At 36.6% G+C, this 24,247-nt stretch overlaps 1 protein-coding gene across 1 annotated transcript in view; it reads right to left on the bottom strand.

Moving 5' to 3' along the window:
* Positions 1-4,768: 4,768 nt before the first annotated feature.
* LOC121863276 (serine/threonine-protein phosphatase 4 catalytic subunit) overlaps positions 4,769-24,247 on the bottom strand; it is a 30,776-nt gene continuing 11,297 nt past the window's right edge. Inside the window, exons 5-7 of the mRNA XM_042361856.1 lie at positions 23,360-23,486; positions 18,055-18,244; positions 4,769-8,112 (exon numbers count right to left, since the gene is read on the bottom strand). Of these exons, the coding sequence (XP_042217790.1) occupies positions 7,983-8,112; positions 18,055-18,244; positions 23,360-23,486 (447 nt within the window). The 3' untranslated portion in view covers positions 4,769-7,982. The remainder of the gene's footprint in view (positions 8,113-18,054; positions 18,245-23,359; positions 23,487-24,247) is intronic.

Genomic DNA, 24,247 nt, shown 5'->3' with positions numbered 1-24,247 from the left:
ACTTATGTGGGGAGCTTTTGTGCGTGAAGCTGGCGCAGGATAGGTTTGCGAAGTCTGTCTGCGTGCCGGGAGTTCAGCCTACACATCTCCTCCCAGAGAAGTCCCGGAGTTGAGTTTCCAAGGGAGATTGAAAATAGGTTCTGCAGGAGGCTGGGGCGGGTCCGTCGGTAATGCGTTTTTAAGGCGTCCCGCAGGGTGGTGAATTGGAGGGTTGGAAGTAGTCCGTGATACATGCGTAGCGACTTCCGTGGGCAAGGAGGAGAGCAGGGCACCGTACTTTTGCTCGTCAGTAGCTTGTGAGCCGACGAGGATTGCTTCCACATGATCTAACCAGTCCTCGACGTTGTGGTTGAAAGTCGGTAGAGAGATCCGTTCCTCCTCCATCCTGTGTGAGTGCGTTTTTCCGAGGGTCACCAATTGTAGGGTTTCGTAATGTTATGTTGTCTAGCACTCAGGATGGGATTGATGGAAACTCTAAGGTGGTGGTTTTCTTATATAAAATATATTATATGAAAGACAGTCTGGTGCTGGAGATGCCGTGTGGCGAGAAGCTTGCTCAGAAGACACGTTCAGTGAGTAGCGTGAGTAGCGTGCTTGAGGTATCTGTGCAGGAGCTTCGTTAGAGGAGATGCTGCGTGTTCAGGAACGTAGGGTAGAATGAATCTCAATGGAGAGACTGCGAGCTTATATACACAGCAGCCGGAAGTAAACCCATGGGAACTCGCTGCTTTCTTGACTCCGTTGCTAGGGAAGATGTAGCAGCTGGTGACCCCCCGCCCCCTGAGCAGCTCGCTGGTTGCTAGGATACTGTCGCATTGGAATGCGGATACGCAGTTGTAGGGGAGAAATCCACTACAGTACAAACTTGGTTAATTTCAATTGTAATAAAACTCAATATTTACCAATTACACTTTGTAAATTAGACGATCTCCCACCAATTACATTTCAGGACGCTATCATCCTCCCAAATTCTGAAATAAATATGTTAGGCCTCACCATTTCCTCCAATATGTCCTAGAAATCACACATCCTTAGTATAACTAAAGCTGCCTCCCGAAAGTTGGGAATGCTGTACAGATGCTGCAGCTACTTCACTCCTGAGCAGTTGCTCCAAGTATATAAGGGATTCATTCGTCCTAACTTGGAGTACTGCTCTCATATCTGGGGTGGCTCTTCTTCTGTCCAACTATTAGATAGGGTGGAATCAAAGGCATTTCGTCTTATTAACTCTCCTCCTTTAGTCGACAATCTCTCTTCCCTTTCTCTTCGCCGCAATGTTGCTTCACTCTCTCTCTTTTACAGAGTGAAGCAACATAGTGTTGGGAGGAAGGAAGACCACTTTTACGTTGGGGTGACGATCTAACAGTAGGGGAAAGTGTCCTGGTGCGTTGTCAAGCAGCAACAAAATCTTGAATGGAACATTCTGTTGCTCACAGAATTTCTTCACGTCGGGAACGAAACAGTCATCAAACCAGGAGAGGGACAGAGCAGAGAACATTCACGCCTTACGTGCGGTCAGCCAGTGGACATTTAGCTTGGTCATGTCCATGTTCTTGTAGGAGTGTGACTTGCGGGCTGTGTGGATTACCGATAACTTGAGTTTACAGGAACCAGAGGCATTGGTGGTAAACAGAACGGTGATGCGCTCCTTCTGCAACTCCCGGCCCCGACACTTGCTGGTAGACTGGACAACGAAGGTTTTGGAAGGTAGCTTTTTCCAAAACAGACCGGATTCGTCCATGTTGAACACCTGGTCGTCGGTGTACTGTCCTTCCTCCATAATCGCACGTCAGAACGGAGGAAAATCCCTAGCTGCAACACGGTCAGCACTCGCTTTTTCACCACCAATGTTAATGTTGGTGATCTTGTTCCTCTTCTTAAACCTGTGCAGCCACCCAGAGGAAGCATTGAAGGGTTTGGGCTTTGCAATTCCCATCTTACGTGACACTGCTGCGTACAGTTCACGTGCGTACTCCTGAACTGACCGCATGTCGACCGCCATGTTCCGTCTTGCCTGACGAATCAAGTAGCACACAAGAAAATTTTCTGTCTTGAGAAGCACCTTGTTCTGGCAATGCTTGATCATTGAAGCACCTGTAGACTTTGTGATGTTCATGTGCTCTTTTATCTTGGCTGCATCCTTCTTGATCGTCCTGATCGTAGATTCGTTAACACCATGCTGGCGCGCGAGATCAACCTGTCGTTCCTTTTTCTAAATCTTGTATTATACTGTACTTCACCTCGTAACTTAGGGCACGTCGTATTTTCTTTGGCTAAGGGCGGCTGGGTCCAGGTAATGCAAGGTTGTCCGGCAGCAGCCATTCTTATGGAACAATAGATACCTGTATACACGGTGTGGCCGGGAGGGATGTAACTGACGTGGCTAGGTCAAGCGCCTTCTACCCGCCTACGGGAAGGCACGTCATATTACGTTACACCAATCACAGCTAGCGGCGGAGGGAGGTAAGGATGCGTGGCCCAATCACAGTCCGATACGTTATATGACGTCAGCGATAACGCAACAGAGGCATCCACTGCGCAACCTACTCGCGCCGAAGGCCCAAGCATGGCAGGAGGTTTGAATCCAAAAATGACTGCGCGGCAGGACCGCCAGCCGCTCTCCGCGTATATGAGTAGATGCACCGCGTAAAGTGGGAATTCTTGTTCTGGCGGGGTACCGTGTAAATGTGGAAACGCAGAAAAGGGAACCGTGTAAATCGGCGTATTACTGTACAGATGGTTTCTAATTAGATTTAAACATCTTATCAAACTTGGTACAGTACAATACTGTGCTGTATTCTTAATTACTGATTCTCAATTATATCTAAAGCCAATTCTTACATATACTGTATTGACTGATGGTGAATGATAATATAGCCAAATCTTTATTTCTAGATGCAGCCTCATCAACCAAATCACAAATTTCTGTGAAATATTATGTCGTACAGTGCAGTGATTATATATTGCATATTCCCCAAGATATTCACATAAAAAATTTGATGTAATTGTATTAAGATACAATGTACAAGAGATAGCAGTGATGGACCCAGGAAAATCAAAAGTGGGGATGGGGGTCCAAGAAGTTGTGGGTGGAGGAATAATGGTGAACACAGCGAGCCCACCCAGCTGGGGGGTTTGGGAGGGTGCTGTAAGCCCCCAGAATTTTGGGTTGGGGAAATCTGGCCGATATCATGGGCATTTTGAGACCATTTTGAAGCCATGTGCGCTTGATTTTAAGAGATATTCTGAGGTCAACAGTAATTAATATTTACTATACAGTGGTCCCTCGGTTAACAAGGACAATCCGTTCCAGCATGTTGCTCGTTAACCGAAAACTAGTTAACCGATTCCATTTTCAATGGGTTTTTGGGTAATTGGTTCCAGCTCACCGAAAATTGCCTAAATTCAACAAAAAATGTAGAAAAGTACACTTACTTTGAGGTGTGTATGTAGAAGGCTCCTGGATGATGATGATGGGAATTAGAATGGGGGTGGAGGAGAAGGGAGAAGAGAAGTCACCCCATGGCGCCATTTCACCCATAAAATTTTAGTTCTCTTGGTGTAATTCCATATTATTTTCTTTAAATCAACACTGCACTGCATTATATATTGTCAATATGTAAAATAAATTCCAAAATGACCAATAATTTGCTTGCAAACACAGAAAAAAAGCGTTTAGGTTAAGAGTGTCTCAAGCAAGATGTTACCTCCACTGAAAAGATAGAGAGACTGGCGCCTGTTTGCTGTGCTGCCATGCTGGATGGCGAGCATGAAACTAGTTTCCTTACCTTCAATTATGTTCAATAATTGTTAAAATCACAAAAAATTTTTATTAAACTTTTAAAATTATTGAATAGTATAAACTTCTTGATATTTACTAAAATAGTAAGGAATTTAAGCCCTAAAACTGATTACTGTATTGGCGGACTAATACTACAGCTGGTGGACCGCCAAATGCAAGCAAAAACATGTTGAGGTTGGCTCGTAAAAAATTCGTTAATCGAGGGATTGCTCGTTAACCGAAGTTAAGAATCTTATAGAAGGTAACTCGTTAACCGAGGGATCACTGTACAATAATGCCCGAGTACAATACTGCATTAAAGAAAAAAGTACAGTACATGTATTGCAATTTTCTGATAAAAAGGGGGAGTCTAAACCTCTCTCTGGGTAGGGGAAAGATACTGTGCTAGGCATTCAAAATAACCTACAAGACACATGCACACCAAGATATAGTGTACTATATGTACAGAAAAAACATGTACACACAGATACTGTACTGTACAGTCACAACAAGTCATGCAACACTTCCTGTATATTGTAGTTCAGTCTGCAGGTGAGAGATGGAACCCATTCTCCACCATACAGCACTTATCAACCAATATTAGGAGTTACTAGATCAGTGTAAACACCTCCCCATGTATTGTAGATTCAACGGTTATTGTCAGAGTGGATATGCGGGGAGAATGTGTCACACGACTATTGCTCAAAACTACATACACTCACTTGCTTTTGCTATTTTTCAGAAATGATCAGTGATCAAAACTACAAAATTAATTCCATGTTATAAATAAATATGTACTGAATACAGCACTTGGGAGTCACATAAAAACAGCAACAGCCAGTCGTGCCCTTCAACCACTGATAGATTTCTGTACAAGTTTACCACAAAATTGGGAAAATTCTAGTTACCCGGTAACAAGGCATCCTATTCCAAGATAATTTTCTACAATATCAGGTATATTAGAGGTATTTAAATGATATCCTCAAGGAAAATAAATGTTTATTCATTCTACACAATGCAAATATTGACGACTCCTGTAAGAGAATATACTTAACTTTCACAAGGAAACTGACCTTGATTTACTAATCATACAGAGTTAAATAATATGCATCTTGAGAAATGCACGGATCTTGGTTGATATAATCGTTCGAGTCTGAGAATTTGAAAATGCACAGGAGCCCATATTATGAAACAATGGCATATATAATCTTGTTTCTCACATTTTCAAGAACTCCACTAAGTTTGATACATGCTGAAAACTAACAACTTGCAAATATGTACAGTCCATCTCATATTCTTTGTAATGAGACAGCCAATAGGCTTTTCATAATTGGGGCATGTGAGCATTCACTTCCTTTGTACAGTACATAACATCCAAATACTGGGTCATATTGGAGGATGACCAAGGTTCATAGACCCTGGACACCAGTCAGAGAGATGGGGCAAGTGGTGTAATGGCTCTTCCTATGGCATTAGAGAAGATCCCACAACTGAACCATCATCAGCAATAACCTCATATTTTGTCTTTTACAACCCACACCCTACATGCCTTTTTCTGCCGATTTTCATACTTCAGAACTTCAACACATTGTACACTATGAGTGCAATAAAAACTGGAAATCTATTAAAAAAAACTCAGCAAAGAGTCGTCTCATCCCAATCTCCTAGTTTTGACATTTCTCTCCCATCAATCTAGACCTTCCTGGACAAGATTAACACAACAGACTTGAGAAAATCTAATATAAAGATAATAATGCTTACCAAATATCTCTAAACTTACAATTAAATTAATCTTTACTCTACATACTGGTTTTCTGTTTACATGTTCAAAAAATTTAACCCTTTGTGCTTTAATCACTATTTTATATTACATGATTGCCATCCATATTTCTTGACCATATAATAATAATACACATTACACTGTAGCACCACAGCAGTATGTGGGAGTCACTTATTACATGTAATGAAGAATATGCTTGGGATTTAAAGTAAAAATTAAAGTAGAATTTTTTCCATACTTCTAAAAGCTAAAGAAACAAATTATGCTCTGCTACTATGAACACCAAAGTAGATAAGTTGGAAAAAATCCTTACTTATCTTACGCCACTTTCAGATACACACAAGCATGTATGCATGTACACACACATAAAAGAAACCTGACACCAATTGATAGTACTGTACTATACAGTATAGACAAGGATGGCATCTTTTCACCAACAATTGTAAAATAAAAGCTTTAAATACTGTATATGAAATCCCAACAGAATGCATGAACATCTACAACAAATTTAGCAGTACCCCTTTCATTATTGTATCAGTATACACATTGGGCAGATAAATTAAAAATTAAGATTTGAATATGATCCTACTTGAATATTTTTGATTTATTATAAAATTACAACTGTACGAGGAAATGATTTTCTGCTAAAACCTTTCTTTGTCTTCTTTTGACTGAGAAAAACAGGATTACCTTCAATTAGCTTGGCTTTACCTTAATAACTATGTTGATTTTCATCTTGAAAGGATATATACCCATTGTCAACTTAAGTATTTACTAATACCAACAATAAAAGTTGTATTCTAAAATCCAGTGTTTAAAATATTAACAAGAATATGTTTATTAAAAGAGAATATTGTAGGGTTACCAAAAAATGGGATATCAATAACCACACCTTAGGTAAGGCTTTTAACACCTATAGGAGATAATAGTGATCAGGTGATATCTTGACCAAACTTTATGCTATCAAGCAAGTTCTTCATACATTATCATGGACATCCATCATGAATGGCAGCACATTTGAAATTATTTTTGTTTGATTAAATTTCATTCTTGATTCAGACTTTTCTTCCAAATTAGTGTTTCAGCAGTTTTTTTTCTTAAGGACAAAACTTTACCATTTCCAAACACTGGAATGGTTCAGTTGTAAGTGCTTCCCCACTTGAGGGTTTTTACACAGGACACTGTTGACTAAATGATGGGTATTGATCAGGATGAACAATGAGCTATGCTTCATTTACAGGTGAAGTTTAATCATGAAGTGATTACAGCAGATAATATTCCCATATAACCATACGGTTCACATACAAGGAACTTTTATATGTTCCCATGAGGTCAATAAAGATTTGGTCCTTGGACACCACTTCCATTAACTTCATTTCACACTTCATGTACTATAAGAATGTTCTATATTGGAAGCAAAACATACTAGACATCTGAACCTGCTGCTAATAACTAAAGACAACAATAATATCCACATTACTTGTCCAGCAAGTTACTTTACCCAAGGAGTTACAGTGTAAGCAAGATTCATGTCCCCTACTGTCACCAGTCAGAAATTTAAAACCGCATCAAACAGCTGAAATGGGAAACAACAGTCTGACATGAAGTTTAAAAAATTTCACATTTCTATAGACTGAAGTACAGGTAAATGTAGCATTTCTATAAAAATTGTTACCATCTAACCAGGCTTATTCAAGCCTAAGGTCCAAATATTCAATCATTCAAATGTGAGGCACAGAATTTGTCAGCTAGTTTTGAAATGATCATATTTGCACCCTATTATTAAACACAAGAGGCAAAACCACATTGACATATTTAGTTATTTCAAAATATGTTAAAAAGAATTCTGCTTTCCACAGTTTCCCCATAGGGTGGTAGACCATTATCTTCTGTGATTTAATAAAAAAAAATTATGATACAAGATAAAACTTAATAAATCAGATGTCAATAACTTTAGATGATTAAAAAATAAATTTATGGCAGTGAAGAAGATATTGGGGAATCCTTATACTGTAATGTTCTTCAAAGAATGACCACTCACGTATTGAGACATATGAGGTTTTGTTGTTTTTTCTAGAGAGGAGGACCCCGGCTGGCTGATATAAACACACCAATACATGTATCAGACTTTGACACAATTAACCAAAATCCAAGGAATGTTAATGGAACATTTATATTTCAATTAATATTTTACAATACGTACACAATACATCATGAAATAAAACAAAATCCAATTATCTGAATTTTGGTTCCTTGAGCCCATGTAAGTTATCTGGTGTATGCTGGGAATCTTATTGTTCTTTAGCACCCAACAATAAAAGAGCCAAAGTATAACTTGGGTTACAAAGACCACACATTGACCCACGGAAAAAAAAAAAAAAAAGGGGGGAACTATACAAAACTGAAATATTTAATGACAGCCTAAAGGAAATAGTCTGCTTGAGGTTTCTTGGCTGGGATGCCTCTACTCTCTTGTGGTGCCGCCTCAAAGATGGTGAAGTCACGCTTCAAATTTTCATCCAGTTCCAGAATAGCTGCTACATTCCCACATCTTTGAAAGAAAATGCAATGTTTATATTAATTGGCTAAATAAATACAGTCGGCCCTTAACATACGCGGGTTTAACTTACAAGGATTTGCAAATACGCGGATTGCCGCTGGAGGAATATACATTATTCAAATCGCGCACGATACCACACACTGCACACCACAAACACACACACACACACACATCGCCCGCGCCACCCAACGTTCCCGCGCTCCATCAGTCAGTCAGTCAGTCTCGCAGTAACCACGCTTGTGTTGACATCAGCATTGTAGTTGCAAAAATATTACATTTCTGTGAATGTATTATATCAAGCACAGTATGAATAGAATATCACTAATATAAGAGTATTTTAACCGAAAACTTATTAAAAAAACGAGTAACATATTTTGAACATCGGAAGGTTAGGTAAAGTCTTTTGTTTTCATGTAGTTTATCCTAATTTACATTGAAATGCATTACGTTTCAGCAAAACTACTATTTATTTCTGAGAATATGGAAATGTAATATTTTTGCTGAAATGACGCACGTATTACAGTGGAAAGTGACGAAAACAATGACTTTCGCTTTCTTTCGTTCAAAAGATGTTACCGTAATCGCTTTTCGAATGGTTTTCAGTTAAAAAACTGTTGTATTACAATAATATTCTATCCTAATTCACTTGTGATGTAACAGTTTTTTAACTGAAAACCATTCGAAAAGCGATTACGGTAACATCTTTTGAACGAAAAAGCGAAAGTCATTGTTTTCGTCACGATTTTATCCCACTTTCCACTGTAATACGTACGTCACTTCAGCAAAAATATTACATTTCCGTGAATGTATTATATCAAGCACAGTATGAATAGAATATCATTGTAATATAACAGTATTTTAACCGAATACTATTAAAAATCGAGTAACATCTCTTGAACATCGGAAGGTTAGGTAGTCTTTTGTTTTCGTCATGTCTTTTATCCTATCTTACATTGAAATACATCACGTTTCAGCAAAACTACTATTTATTTCTGAGAATATATTCATTCAGGCGCAGTTTAGGGAAAATATACGTGTGATGTAACAGTTTTTTAACTGAAAACGATTCGAAAAACACGTACCCTCTAACCCTATTCAAGGAGAGGACTGGGAGAAGCTGTTTGGTGCTGAAGACGATGACTAGGAAAATGATTTTGATGGATTTTAATGAAAATATTCAGAAATATGGTTCAGGTATCATAGTATTTATTCAAGTGAATTAGGATAGAATATTATTGTAATACAACAGTTTTTTAACTGAAAACCATTTGAAAAGTGATTACGGTAAAATCTTTTGAACAACGAAAGAAAGCAAAAGTCATTGTTTTCGTCATGATTTTATCCCACTTTCCACTGTAATACGTACGTCATTTCAAAAAAAAAAATTACATTTCCATATTTATTTCTGAGAATAAATTCATTCAGTCACAGTTAAGGTAAAATATACTTGTGATGTAATATTTTAATGAAAATACCCGGTATTTAGAAATACGGTATTGTAGTTTTCTTTTGTTTAAAATTTAATTAACAAAGATTGATGTTTCAAATGTAATGAACAAAAATTTATGTATCTATAAATAAACTTTAAAAAATGAATACTTTATGTTTTACATCGTCCTGTGCTACCATACCATGCATTTGGCTACTTTGGGCTTGCTATGATGACGCAAGAGATCTGACCTGGCAACTGTACCGACACTCACAGCTGGTGGTGCATAGTTTCCATTGTTTACTGGTAGTTACTGGTAAATATTTTTCAACCTAACGAAACTATTACCCGTTTAGAGGTCGACCCCCAATTTTTGGCCAAAAAATTAGGTCTTAAAAACTCGAACTACACACAGGTATGTACGGTAAATAAAGACATGAGGGGCCAGGGGTGTTTTTTGGGCAGCAAAAATACGCGGATTCTTAACATTCACGGGTATCTCTGTTACCTAACCCCCGCATATGTTAAGGGCCGACTGTAATTTGGATTTGGCTTACAGAAAATACATTGATCCATTGCAACTTTCCACGTCTCTCGGTAGTGGGCCGCTCAGGTTCGACACACACTATACCCGTGCATGTTAGATAAAATAAGGTTTTTCATATGAAAATGTGTTTGAGAAAAAAATACCAGTATGCAATTGTTTTATGACATTATACCAGCATTATTATATGTGCTAAGAACACAAAATTTGTTCCTTGGTAATCCTTACAGGTTTTGGGCTAAATAGTTATAGAAGAACAGTTGAGAAAAAAAAATAAAAAATAGTATTTCAATGCATAATGGTGTTTCCCAAGGATATCAAAATTTCTTTAGAATGAAAAATATTTCCTTGACGTGGCAATACTGATGGATGCAGTGGTGAGTGCACATAAGCAGGCAGATATATGAAAGTGACAATGTGTGTATCTATCCGATGATACACAACTTTTCACAAAATTTATCACTACATGTTCATACGCATATTTGTGTATGAAGGCCTCAAGGTGATAAATTCTTTAATGCCTGTTTATGTGTTAAAAGTTTCCAAAACAGTGCCTACTAAGTTATAGGGGGTGAAATATACAATATTAGTTATAAACTGATGACAACCATGTTCTTATCTTACACCTGATCAATTTACCAACTACTGTACAGTATACAGGGGGTCCCCGGGTTACAAATGGGTTCCGTTCCTGAGGACACTCTTAAGTAAAAAATGTACGCAAGTCAAAACACATGCTATGTGCATAGTGTACTTATTGAAAAATGTTTAACCCCATTCGTATCGGCAGGCCTTTGTAAGTCGGGGCCAGACTGTATCCAATTTCCAATACAGGCATCCCTCGTTTAATGATGGGGTTGTGTTCCTGAAATCCTAATGTTAAGCAAAATTGTCACTAAACCAGGGATAATGAGGAATAATATCCATGGAGACGGCATGTTGCCACTGTTACATGTAATGAAACTATAAAAGTTGTGGAATAATCATTACAAAACTCTAATGTGGCTTAGACATTAAGAAAATATAATATTTAACTAAAATAAGAAAAATTAAGAGCATGAGTGTGTACAGTACAGTAGGTGGACTTGGCACATTGCCAAGTTAGACTGTCACTGTTGTTACATCCCCTCCTGTAGGTAGTAGGCAGCTATCAAACAGGGAGGTACTACCGCCTGGGAAGATATTTGAAGCATAATGTGTTGTCTAATGGTAGACTCTACTGCCATATGGCATCACAAAAATTGTGACCAAGTCCCAGGTTGCTGATCTGTCTTTCTGCCTCATTTACACACAATTGCAGGGTCTCAATTGTTTCTCTTACACAACATACATATATCATTTCTCACTATTGATATTTTAATTTTTTTTTATTTATTTATGGCTCTTTATTATTACAGGGGGCATTATTTTTATTTATAATTTTTTATAAATTTATATTTTTATCATTATAATTATTTATTTTGAAATATTTTCATTAATTTTATGATCATTATTTTCTTTTATTATAATTGTTATTTATTATATATATTTCCATTAATTTTATTACTATTATTATTATCATCATCACTCAGGCATTATCGCTCAAGCTAATTAATTGAAGCGATGATGTCTGTGCACCCTGATTGGCAACAAATAGAGAACTTGGTGATCCCTCAAAATATAAATGCTCCAAATGAAGTTAGTTTGATTAAGAAACAAAGTTCATTGAGCTGAGGGATAATTGAGATAAGAGAAGGGAGAGGTGTATGATATAGTGAGTTAGTTGTTTATGATTGTCACACTGGTGACTTATATAACATTAAGAGATATGAAATGAAATAACTTACTAAAATATCACAGTTACGAGTCATATTGATTATGTTTTGGACAAAATGTTATCGCCCTTGTCTTATTATGATACAATGTGACTCATAGTGTTCCACCTAGTTTAGATGAGTGATGTGCAACTGGAGGATGAAGGACAGTTGTCTGGACTGCGAGATGATGGAGGAGACAATGGAACTGTCCCTGGGGAACTAGTGTTGAGTGAGGAACTACAAGGACTGGAAAGTTCAGCTCATACACTACATGCTAGGAAATGTCCATCAGTTGAGGATGTGAATTCAATAGTAGTAGTTTCACCCAGGACCCAGAGGGCATAAGAACTTTTGCTTATCTAGACAATTGGCTGATAGTGGGAAACTCTTTCGAAGATTGTCAAAGGGCGGCCCAAAGTACACTAGTACTATACCATGTCAGAAATTGGATCGGTTAGGTCTCCATTGGGACACCAATCAGCAGTCAGCCAGTCTACCAGAAGCAAAAGTAACAGATGTGATAAACAAAGTAGAAGCCTTCTGTGTAAAGCAAGAGGTTTCTTGGCACGATTGAAAAAAAAAAATATACTGGGTCTGCTGAATTTTGCCACCATAGTATTGTAGTTCCTTTGGGCACATTAAGGAAGAAGCGACTAACTCATCTGGGGTCGAAATTGCTTCACAGAAACAGAAATGTTGCTTCTTCTCTCCCTATTCAGATCAAGAATCATCTGTCATGGTGGACAAATTTGGACAATCTAATCGGTTCATCTCAATGGGTTCCCCCTCAAACAGTCTTGGTCGTTTGTAAGGACGCGTCCAAAATAGGATGGAGATACCATTCCTCAAAAGGAGAGTTCCGTCAAGGGAAGTGGAGCAACTCCCTTTGGGACAAACACATAAACATAAAAGAATTACCAATAGTCCTATTCTTTTTTGGGCAAACATAAATTTCAAAACCATGATGATTGTTTGCCATGGACAACAGAGTGGCAGTGTTTTGTCTCAATCATCAAGGCTCAAACAGATCTTCGCCCCTTCTAGAAAAAAAAATATTAAAAAAAAAAAAAAAATTCTAAAGTTTGTGAAACACAAACACTTTACCTCAAAGCAACTCACATGCCGGGAGTACAAAACAATTGGGCAGATGCGTTATCCCGTCTCAGGCCAGTATCAACAGAAACAGAATGGTCCCTTAAGATATCAAAGTTCAAGAGTCTAGTGAGGAGGTTTGGGACTCCACAAATAGATCTCTTTGCCTCACAAAACAATCACAAGATGCCAACTTATACATCTCTGGAACGATCGAATCTTTTAGGAAATGCTCTACTCATAGATTGGAACAGTTGGAATTCAATCTATCTGTTCCCACCTGTGAAAATGTTGCCCAAAGTGGTTCACAAACTCAGATCCTTCCAAGGACAAGTCCTCTTAATTGCACCATATTGGATCCTACAACCGTGGTGTCTGGATCTGTTGGAATGGTGCCCACATCCACTACAATTGCAACAAGGATGTCTAGAACAGGTACTGCACCCTCAGTTCGAGATATCCTTGGCACTTCATGCTTGGAGTTTCTCAAAAGACGGTTAAATTGATTGCTGGGTAATTTCAATATAGTTAACCAAGTGATAGCAGGTCATAGACCCCAAACTTCTATGCAATACAAGAAAGCTTGGAAACTTTTTCAACAATTTATCAGGTTAACGACTCCAATCACAATGTCGGAAACAGTGGTGCTAGAATTTTTAGATTTTCTGTTCAGAGTTAAAGGCCTTCAGGAATCAACAATTGCATCGGGCAAATTTTCCGGAAATTCCAAGAAAAATGTTCCAGTACATGGAAAATTCCGGGGATGGGGGGATTTATTTTCCGGCTTTGACATAAAATAAGGCATCATTCTGGAAAATTCCAGTACCCAAAAAAATTCTTGGGATTTTTTTTTCCCGGGTTCGAGAGATGACAATATACTGTACTGTAATGCGCAATTTCTGGAACTTCTGAGAAAATTTCCCGGTACCCAGTTTCCCATCTTTGAGAAAGTTGTCGCATTACCCGGAATCTCTCATTCCCAGAAGTGCTCTGCATTAATAGTTCCGCTAATGGAGATATCACAATATTTTAGTCTAGGTAAATCTAATAACTCAAAACAATATTTCACTCTCAAAATCTCTAATACAGTATAGTCTGCATTTACACGGTCAATTGAACCTGTGGAGGTCTGCGTAAAACGAAATAACAGAACATATGGGATTAATTGAAATAGAGACTGGGCTGACTCCCAAACTCTACTTTTTCCGACACAATACGTACCTTGTAGTAAAAATAACATCATAATTTTATGATGGTATGCACACACAATTAACATTTAAGAGAAATATCAATAATACAGTGACCCCTCGTTTAACGAACACCTCGGTTAACGTAATTTCGATTAACGAACTGCCTTCCATAAGGATCTTCAATTCGGTTAACGAAAAAAAATTCGCTTAACGAACTTCTTACGAACCGACCTCAACATGTTTTCGCTTGCACTGACAGGGCAACCAGCTTTAGTATCAGTCTGCCAATACATTAATCGGTTCTAGGGCTTAAATTCCTTACTATTTTTGTAAATATCAAGAAGTTTATACTATTCAATAATTTTAAAAGTTTAATATTCAATTTTTTAGTCATTTTAACAATTATTGAACAAAATTGAAGGTAAAGTGACTAGTTTAATGCGCGGCATCCAGCCTCTTTACACAGCAAACAGGCGTCAGTCTCTCTCTGTTTTCACTGGAGGTAACATCTTGCTTGAGACTCTCTTCAACTAAACGCTTTTTTTCTGTTTCCAAGCAAATTATTGGTCATTTTGAAATATATTTTATATATTGACAATATATAATGCAGTGCAGCGTTGATTTAAAGAAAATAATCTTGAATTAAACCAGAGAGCTAAAATTTTATGGGTGAAATGGCACCATGGGGTGACTTCTCTTCCACCCCAATGCCTTCTCTTCTTCCTTCTCCTCCACCCCCATTCTAAATCCCATCATCATCATCATCATCCAGGAGCCTTCTACATACACACCTCAAAGTAAGTGAACTTTTCTACCATTTTTGTTGAATTTAGGAAATTTTCGGTGAGCTGGAACCAATTACCCAAAAACCCATTGAAACAATGGTTTCGGTTAACGAACGACCTTCTGGAACGGATTGAGTTCGTTAACCGAGGGGCCACTGTATTAGGTTTTTTAACACTTACGTTAGTAGAAAAGATGGCTGGGCACACGGGGATGGGGGGTTGGTTCCGAGGCAGAGGGCAGATTATTGGCCCTCACCTGTATCACTTGTATCACCATCCACCACAGAGGCTAGCAGGGCCTCCTTGTCAAACCCCTCAAAGTCCATATCCTCACTATCACTGACTTGGGTCGGCTGTGGTGGGTGGCGGGTGAAGAACTCGGTAATGTTTTGATGACTGGGCGACCTTGTGCGCACCCTATCCGCGCTGCTTCCCACGTAAATGATGAAATTTACCGCGCAATTAAAACATTTCATTTTGGCAAGGCACCGCGTAAATGACCAAACGCGTAAACAAAATCCGAGTAAATCCAGACTACACTATACAGGTTGTACCTCTCTAGTCCGGCATTCTGTGGTCCGGAAATTCCCGTGGTCCGGAACGATTTTAGTTTGTCCAATAGGTAGATAAGCAGCATTTTTTTTTTCTTTTTTTTTATTACTTATCTGAATTATTATTATTGTTACAGGAGTATTAAATTTTTGCCCCTCAGACCCCAATGTGGGTCGGTGACCTATGCCCGGGTGGGCTAATCCCCGTAAAAAAAAAACAACAACAAAGCCGCGGGAAATTAAGGATTGTTTACATCCGGCAGTTCGGCTGCTCTCTCTCTCTCTCTCTCTCTGCTTGTCTATACAGAGTACAACATTTAACCCATCAATATATATGAGCAGTAAATAAGTGTTGCTTTCATATTCTTATGTAGAGTAATGAAGATATGTTTTCACATGTGCGCACTTACATAAGCGCAGTCTCACTTTTTTTTTTACCATTAATGGTTAACTACTTATATTGTTCCATTTATTAACATTAAATAACATTACAGGTACTTCAAGCAACCATATTCATTCTTTACATTAATTTTACTACAGCTAAACTCAGGGTCTTATTTTCTTCAGTTTTATATGTACAGTAGAACCAATCAGTCACTGGTTTTGTAAGCTTTAACATAAACAATGCCGGCAGCCATCTCGTCTCCTCTAATATTCCACGTATTATTAATAAATTGTATTGTTAATTTTGCACACACGTACATTAATTCAATAAAAACAAATTCAGAAGCATTAATTAAAATATATATGAACAGTAAATAAGTGTTGCTTTCATATTCTTATGTAAAGTAATGACGATATGTTTTCACGTGTGCGCACTTACATACGCGATCTCTCTTTTTTCTTTACCATTATCGTGAGCTACTTCTATTGTTCCATTTATTAACATTAAATAACATTACTTAAAAAAACCATATTAATTTTACTACAGCTACAACCAAGGTCTTATTTTCTTCAGTTTTATATGTAGAATCAGTCAGTCACTGGTTTTGTAATCAACGAAAACAATGCTGTGTCATTTCCTCGTGTGTTTTAATATTCTACGTATTATTAATGAATTGTATTGCTCATTTTGCACACAAACATTAATTCAATAAAAAAGACATTCAGTAATAAACAATAAAGAATCTTTTGTACATAAGAGAAATGACGCTGTTTACACGATTATGCACGTCGTCTGCACGTTGGCGGGCTGTTGAAACCCGTCGAAATTTTTATTTTATTTTTTTGTGTTCCAATAAAATACGTTGAATTAAAAACTCGCAAATTTTGAGAAACTACTATACGACATTTAACCCTTCAATATGTCTTCAAAGAGACCATGATGCAGAGGATGCAGAGAAAGTGGTGCTAGTGCTTCCAAGCATAAACACAAGTCACTATCTATCCAGGAAAAGAGTGAATTTCCATGGTCCGGCACCGGTCAGGTCCCGAGGTTGCCGGACTAGAGGTACAACCTGTACTGCATACTTCATGACAACTTTTTAGTCATGTATTCTTTTCATTCATAATTATGGAACAATAAGGTTTGCTGTTGGTACACATAAACCAGTATTAGAAAACAAATTACTGTAGAAAAGAAATAATACTTAACACATTTATAAAATGTTTACATATATAGCCAAGCTGTCTTGGATGTAAAAAGTAGGGAAACTCATATACCGTAGTACAGTATGTTATATAATGCCTGCTGTAATTTCTATTTGTGCGGTAAATTGTACTGAAACAGGTTGATTCATTAGCCCTTGGACTACCTCAAGGGGAAAACAGTTACCATCCTGGCAGCAAAATTTAACGGCCCTGAGGTACAAGAAATACTCATTCCCAACACATACTGTATTCTTTTTAACTTTCATCTTCAATTCCTCCTTTTGTATCCACAGTGCTATTCATGTGTTTAAATTCTTTTAACCCCCACTTTCTATTCATACCCATTTTACAGTACTCTCCTGTCAAACAAACACAGTACACTCTGCTGATACTGGGAAATGAAAAAACTCTAATTATAAATACAGAAAAGTACAGGTGCTCCTCTACTTACGAACTTGTTACGTTCCTGAGGCTTGTTTGTGAGTCCAATTGTTTGTAAGTCCAGCTTTACTCTTGTAGATACCAACATATTGTAAAAAATGAAAATATTATCGATATTTAGTACAGCTATACCCTTTAATACAGCCTTAAAACCTGGCTCACTCTTCTCCTCTTAGGTAATGTTTGTTTTATCTGGAATTTTCTTCAAAATAATCGTCTCATCCAAATTAAACACCTGTTCTGGCAGGTAACCCCCCTCAGTGATGATGTTTGTATCTCTAAAAGTTTGTAAGTTGACCGTTCTGAAGTAGAGGAGCACCTGTACACCGAGTATATGTATTATTACAGCAACATACAATCAATAATATTATTATGAAACACATTCTCTTCCCCACACAAATAATTTATATTTAGTAGTAAATGATTTTTAATAAACTGCCAAAAACTCCATTGTCAGCAAAATAAACTATACAGTACTGTAGTGCCTTGTTATCCAGTTTGAAGATTTAACTCACCTGTAGCAATAATTTGGTGCAGACCACACAGTTAAAACTGTGTTGTTAAAATGCCACTTGTAACCTTCCATAACTAACTGATGTGCACGGCAAATCATGTCAATGCCATTTGTGTCGTTGAACTGCGCTACAACATCAGAACCAAAGAGGTAACCAGCGCCTCTTGGACTCACACCCCAACCTTGTGTATCTGCCAGAAATAAAAGTTTAACACTTAATCTTTCAGATAATATCTCTTACTTTCTCATGTCTTAACTAAAGTTAAAAGAGTTTAGTTCCACAATAATGTAATTTCTTTGACTTCCATCCTGAGAGTGCACATGGAGGTTAACTGCCTTATTTCTTGGTGGTAACTGATAGTTTAGGAAAGTTATTAGTAAATAGTTGTACTATACTTTCTTTTGAATCTTTTGATATTAAACAAGATTTTCATAAAAAGTTGCATTCATAAAAATTCTGGATGAAAATAAACAACCTTGCTTTACTAACAGTATAGTGACAGACTGAACACCCGACTTCTCTGTCATGTCTACAATGTCACACCTATACAGATTAAGGCAATGTTCATCAACAAAAATAGTTCTGGTAAATCTTTCAACAATGTCCACTTCCCCCCAAAATAGAGCACATTTTGGAGCTTACATAGTAGGAGGCAGATACAGTACTGCTCAAAAGCATCATATCACAAGACTTTTATGAGATTCTCAGTTAATGTATGCTCAGTTCTACTAGATATACTGTATTTGATCAAGATGTGGGAACAACATAATTTTCAGGATATATCATGCCACCTTTAATAAAGCCACTCACTGCATGCTAACTGCCTTTCACATGAATAAAAGAAAAAAAGGCATTAAAAATAGTTAGTCAGCAATTTATAAAGTAATTATTTCATTTCAAGAGATGATGCAAATTTAGAACAAACTTTAATTGTGAATCTTTACAAAACATGCCTTGCCATCTGAAATATTAGTCATATACAGTACAGTTTAGCTGGCCTCCAATGTTGTGGAGAGTGATTTTCTTTAAAAAGTAAAAAGCTATATGAGATCAGATAAGTGTTGTTGTAAATCTATTTCCAAAGATAGCTGAATTCTAAAGCAGGATAACTTTAACTGATTAAGGTTATATAGTATATGGTAAGCAAAACTGTCAGACATAAGAGTTCCACACAGAGTTAGTTCGGGGTATAAGTGAGTTTTGGTAGGTAGAGGCTCCACAGAATGGAATTTCAACAGCAAGGTCATGGCTCCTCCCAGATACCCTTATTGGGTGTGCTGGTGATACTATGTAGAGTAGCTTGTCATAACACTGACTGGAAATCCTTGCAAATGTTATGGAAAATATTCTGGTAATGCCAATTGTTTTGAAGTTTGTTTTTCCTGCACAATAGATGGGGCAAACTGCCTCAACATCACTTCCACAGCTGACACCAGTATTCCATCTGAGAGTGCACAACTTGCTTAAATGTCTGAATGCAAGCCCAAACTCCATTCCAACAGCTCTGGCTAAAATCTCTGATGAAATATGTCATCGTAATAAGAAGTAAGGGCGATGCCTAAAATCTTTATGCTGTGTGATGATGGTGAAGTCAAAATTTATGGTGAATTGCACAATATCATGCCAGTTACCAATATTATGCATCTTGTTTAAGAAGCACTCAAGGAAATCAAGTTGGATGCACCCCACTTAACTATGTGTGTGTGTGTGTGAGGTCTTCCAGTTTAGATGAGGATATCTGTTGCCAGGTATTCAAAATTTCACCTCGTGAAACTGGGTCAGTCAAAGCGATGGATGTATGGAGGGTTGAATTATCTGCATAGGAGTGAATATAGGCATGAATAGAGTTGTTTGTCACTGAAAGAAGATCATTAATGTGTAACAAGATAGATAGTTGGTGCTAGTATGAAACCCTGAGGAACTCTGGCATTGATAAAGTGGCAGATAAAGACTATCCAGAACTAAGTGTACTCGGACACCAGATAAAGACTATCCAGAACTAAGTGTACTCGGACACCATATAAAAAAGAAGAAATTTAAGGGACTAGGAAAGGCAGTGGGAAGACAATTCTGTGAGCACATAACAGAACCAAACTCAGTCAATACCCCAGAGATCGGGTACAGTATATATCAAGAGTTACTACAGCGACGTCGTCATTACAAACTATTGAGTGGTGGAGTGAATGTGTGGAATGAATGTTTAGCAGTGGAGTGCCCAGTACAAAAGCCATAGACTTGATAATGTGAGTATTTTAGTCTTTGATATGCTACTGTTGAGGTAAGGAGCAACTTGGCAATAATAATAATATATATATATATATATATATATATATATATATATATATGCTATATATATATATATATATATATATATCTATATATATATATATATATATATCTATCTATCTATCTATATTCAGTTGTACCCCCCATAGCGGTCAATAGAACCCAGAGGGTCCCGTGTTAAGTGAAATCCTTAAGTGAACAACAGAACATAGGATTAATTCCAATAACCGACCCGACCCCAAACTCCACTTTTTGAAGGCACATACCTATGTTGTAGTAAAATAACATCTTAATTTTATGATGGTACATGCACACAATTAATACTTAAGAAATAAAGAAATACAGTCGTAAGTTAATGTCCATTCAAATAATGGAACTCAACTCCCTCCCCCTCTCTTTTCACTGCCCGGCTCTTCCTCTCTGAGAAATTTTGGAAAAACCACTAAATTTTAATAAATAATACTACTCAAACTAAAGTTAGGATAATACAATTGACATTGCCGGATTCCTTGTAAGACCAGGAATATTTGAATATAAATGTCATATATTTTGCACAAAAGATAACATAGTTACCTAGAGAAAAATTACTATCTAAAATTTGTATGTTTAATACAAAATATATGATCATTTCCTCTATTCAAAATAATCCTCAAGTATAAAATTCCAGCAATGTAAATTATATTCGACTTGAATTAATTTGTGTAATTTTTATGAGCTAAAACAAATATCTTCAGTTAATAAAAAAATAATCTTCAGACACTATCACAATCAATCAAAATTACTTGCCTCCCCCTCTTCCAACCGGCGGTCAGTCCCAACCCTCCCCACACTCCCACCAATCCTCTCCTTCAAAAGAGTTTTAACATTTAATCAGTAAATAATACCTCCAGATTAAAGTTAGGATAATATAATTGACATTGCTGGATTCAGCAGCAAGACCAGGAATATTTTTGAATATAAATGTCATATATTTTGCACAAAAGATAACATAGTTACTCTGAGAAAAATTTTATCTAAAATTTATACATGTCTAATGCAAATATATGATGTTTATATTCAAAATAATCATCAAGTGTAAAATTCCCAACGTGCAATTATATTCAGGCAGGTAATTTGTATGAATTTTATGAGCTAAAAACAATATCTTCGGTTAATAAAAAATATATATTCCTTCACGGGGTAGCTGGGTATTCGATGGGTCCCTCCCTCCCCCACCCCCACCAACCGTCCCAGAGAATGTGACAGGAAACCCAGAATACTTGCTTTTTGCTAGCCGTAATACCTCAAACTAAAGTTAGGATAATATAATTGACATTACTGGATTCATGTAAGACCCTTTAGGAATATTTTGAATCATAAATGTCATATATTTTTGCACAAAAGATAACATAATTTACTCTAGAGAAAATTTTTATCTAAAATTTGTATGTCTAATACAAAATATATGATGTTTATATTCAAAATAATCACAAATTATAAAATTCCAGCAATGTAAATTATATATTCTGGCAGGCAATTGTATGAATTTTATGAGCTAAAACAGGCAGTCAGGCAGAGGGTGGAGGTGGGGCAAATCAAAAATAAGCGTCTGGGCAGACTACTCACGTATATGTGGAAAAATCCGTGTTAAGTGAAAGTTGGCTCTGGGCGAGGCACCCGCGTATATGATACGCGTTAAATTGAAACCCAGCATTAGGCGAGAGATAATACTGTGTGTGTATATATATATATATATATATATATATATATATATATATATATATATATATATATATATATATATATATATATATATATATATATATATATATATATATATATATATATATATATATATATATATATATATATATATATATAGTGACCTCGTTTAAACGCCTAGGTTAACATTTTACTTCCATAAGGAGATCTTCAATTAGGATTATGAATTTTCTTACCATTCATCTCAACATCATTTTAGAAAAAACACTGACGAACAACCTTTAGTATCAGTCCTTAATGCATTAATAGGTTCTGGGAGAAGCAAATTCATACTATTTTAATAAATATCAAGAGAAGTTTATACTATTCAATAATTTAAAAGTTTAATATTCAATTTTTAGTCGACTTTAACAATTATTTAACATAATTAAAGAGTAAAGTGACTAGTTTAATCTCGTGGCATCAGCCTCTTAACTTTAGCAAACGGCGTTAATCTCTCTCTGTTTTCACTGGAGATGGCTGTATCTTGGCAGACTCTCTTCAACTAAATGCTTTTCTGTGTTTCCAAGCAAATTATTGGTCATTTTGAAATATATTTTACACATTGACCCAATATATAATGCAGTGCAGTGTTGATTTAAAAGAAAATAATCTTGAATTACCAAGAGAGCTAAAATTTTTATGGTGAAATAACCATGGGGTGACTTCTTACCTAATGCAACCTGTTTCTTCCTTCTCCTCCACATCATTCTAAATCCCATCATCATCATCCAGGAACATTCACCCACACACCTCAAAGTAAGTGAACTTTTCTACCATTTTTTGTTTAATTTAAGAAATTTTCGTTGAGCTGGAACCAATTACCCAAAACCATTGAATTGAAACAATGGTTTTGAGTTAACGAAACCTTCTGGGGATTGAGTTAGTTAACCGAGAGGTCACTATGTGTGTGTGTGTATATATATATATATATATATATATATATATATATATATATATATATATATATATATTTTTTTTTTTTTCCATACTTCAAATGGCTGAGACCTGATTTGTGTGTCTGCAATAAACAATTTAATTGCCTAAAAAACACATAATAGACTTCTACATAACACTGCCCCCCCTCTCTTAATATGGGAGTTGCGTACCCATAAAATGCTGTGTAGAGCAAACCCGTGTTAAGGGAGGAGGCAGCTTAAAAAGTACTCAAACATAAAGGACGAGAAGCAGATGCATGAGTATACTAGTACTGTACTGTACAACTTAAAACAAAAATGGTAAAGGAAAACAACAACACTAATCCTATCATTAACTTTACCTTCAGGATCAGACCATAACAGATCACACATAGGTCCGTCGTGGGGTACTTCTTGTTTTCGATCAATGGTACGAATTTGGTCTAGGGTTTGGATACTCGGGGATAAACCACCATGTACACAAAATATCTGTTGAATATAAAAATAACTAAATAAATATGCCATCCATGAGAACAAAAATACAGAGGTAAAAAAATGTAACTTATCAATATGTGCTATAGTATAGTTTACCAGATTCTGACATTAAAACCCAATTGTCCCTACAAAACATTTTTTAACACCATAAATCTTGTACATAAAAGGATATTCATGTGTGAATTCTTGTTAATACAGTAAAACTGCATGGGGAAGTACAGTGGAAATTAAGTAAACACCTTTTAATATAATTTTTACATGTTCTCAATTCCATTAACAGTTAGACACTGAAGGGAGAAGTGATGCACCTAGCCTATTTAACCTATTCTGTGACAGGATTCCAGGTTTGTATGGATGATTCTGTAGTGTGGCTGGTAACATACACCAAACAGCAATGGTGCCAAGGTTCAAAATGGCTAGTAATAAAATAAAAAAAAATTAGATCTCACAATAAACAAGGGCAATTTCTTCACATTTCAGACAAAACCCATTAGAAGCTCCTCAATGAGAAGCATGAGATGATGAACTATAAATAGGCAAGTGATAATACTCTAAAAATCTTACATTTTTTAGTGTCCTTCAAAGTATTTTACCTTTACATCTTACACATAACTTAAGTTCATGATGCCTTCTCACACTTAAAAAATGACAATACTGTATACGAAAGCAAAACGGTAATCCCATGCCTGTAGGTCAAATCCTTTAATATTAAAATGTTTAAACTTCTCTGACATAACACATTCACCTTTGCTGCA

The sequence above is a fragment of the Homarus americanus genome, unplaced genomic scaffold, assembly GCF_018991925.1.
Source record: "Homarus americanus isolate GMGI-L3 unplaced genomic scaffold, GMGI_Hamer_2.0 scaffold46197, whole genome shotgun sequence".
NCBI classification, from domain to species: domain Eukaryota; kingdom Metazoa; phylum Arthropoda; class Malacostraca; order Decapoda; family Nephropidae; genus Homarus; species Homarus americanus.
The sequence above is the reverse complement of the archived record's forward strand: the minus strand, read 5'-3'. Positions and strand labels throughout refer to the sequence as shown.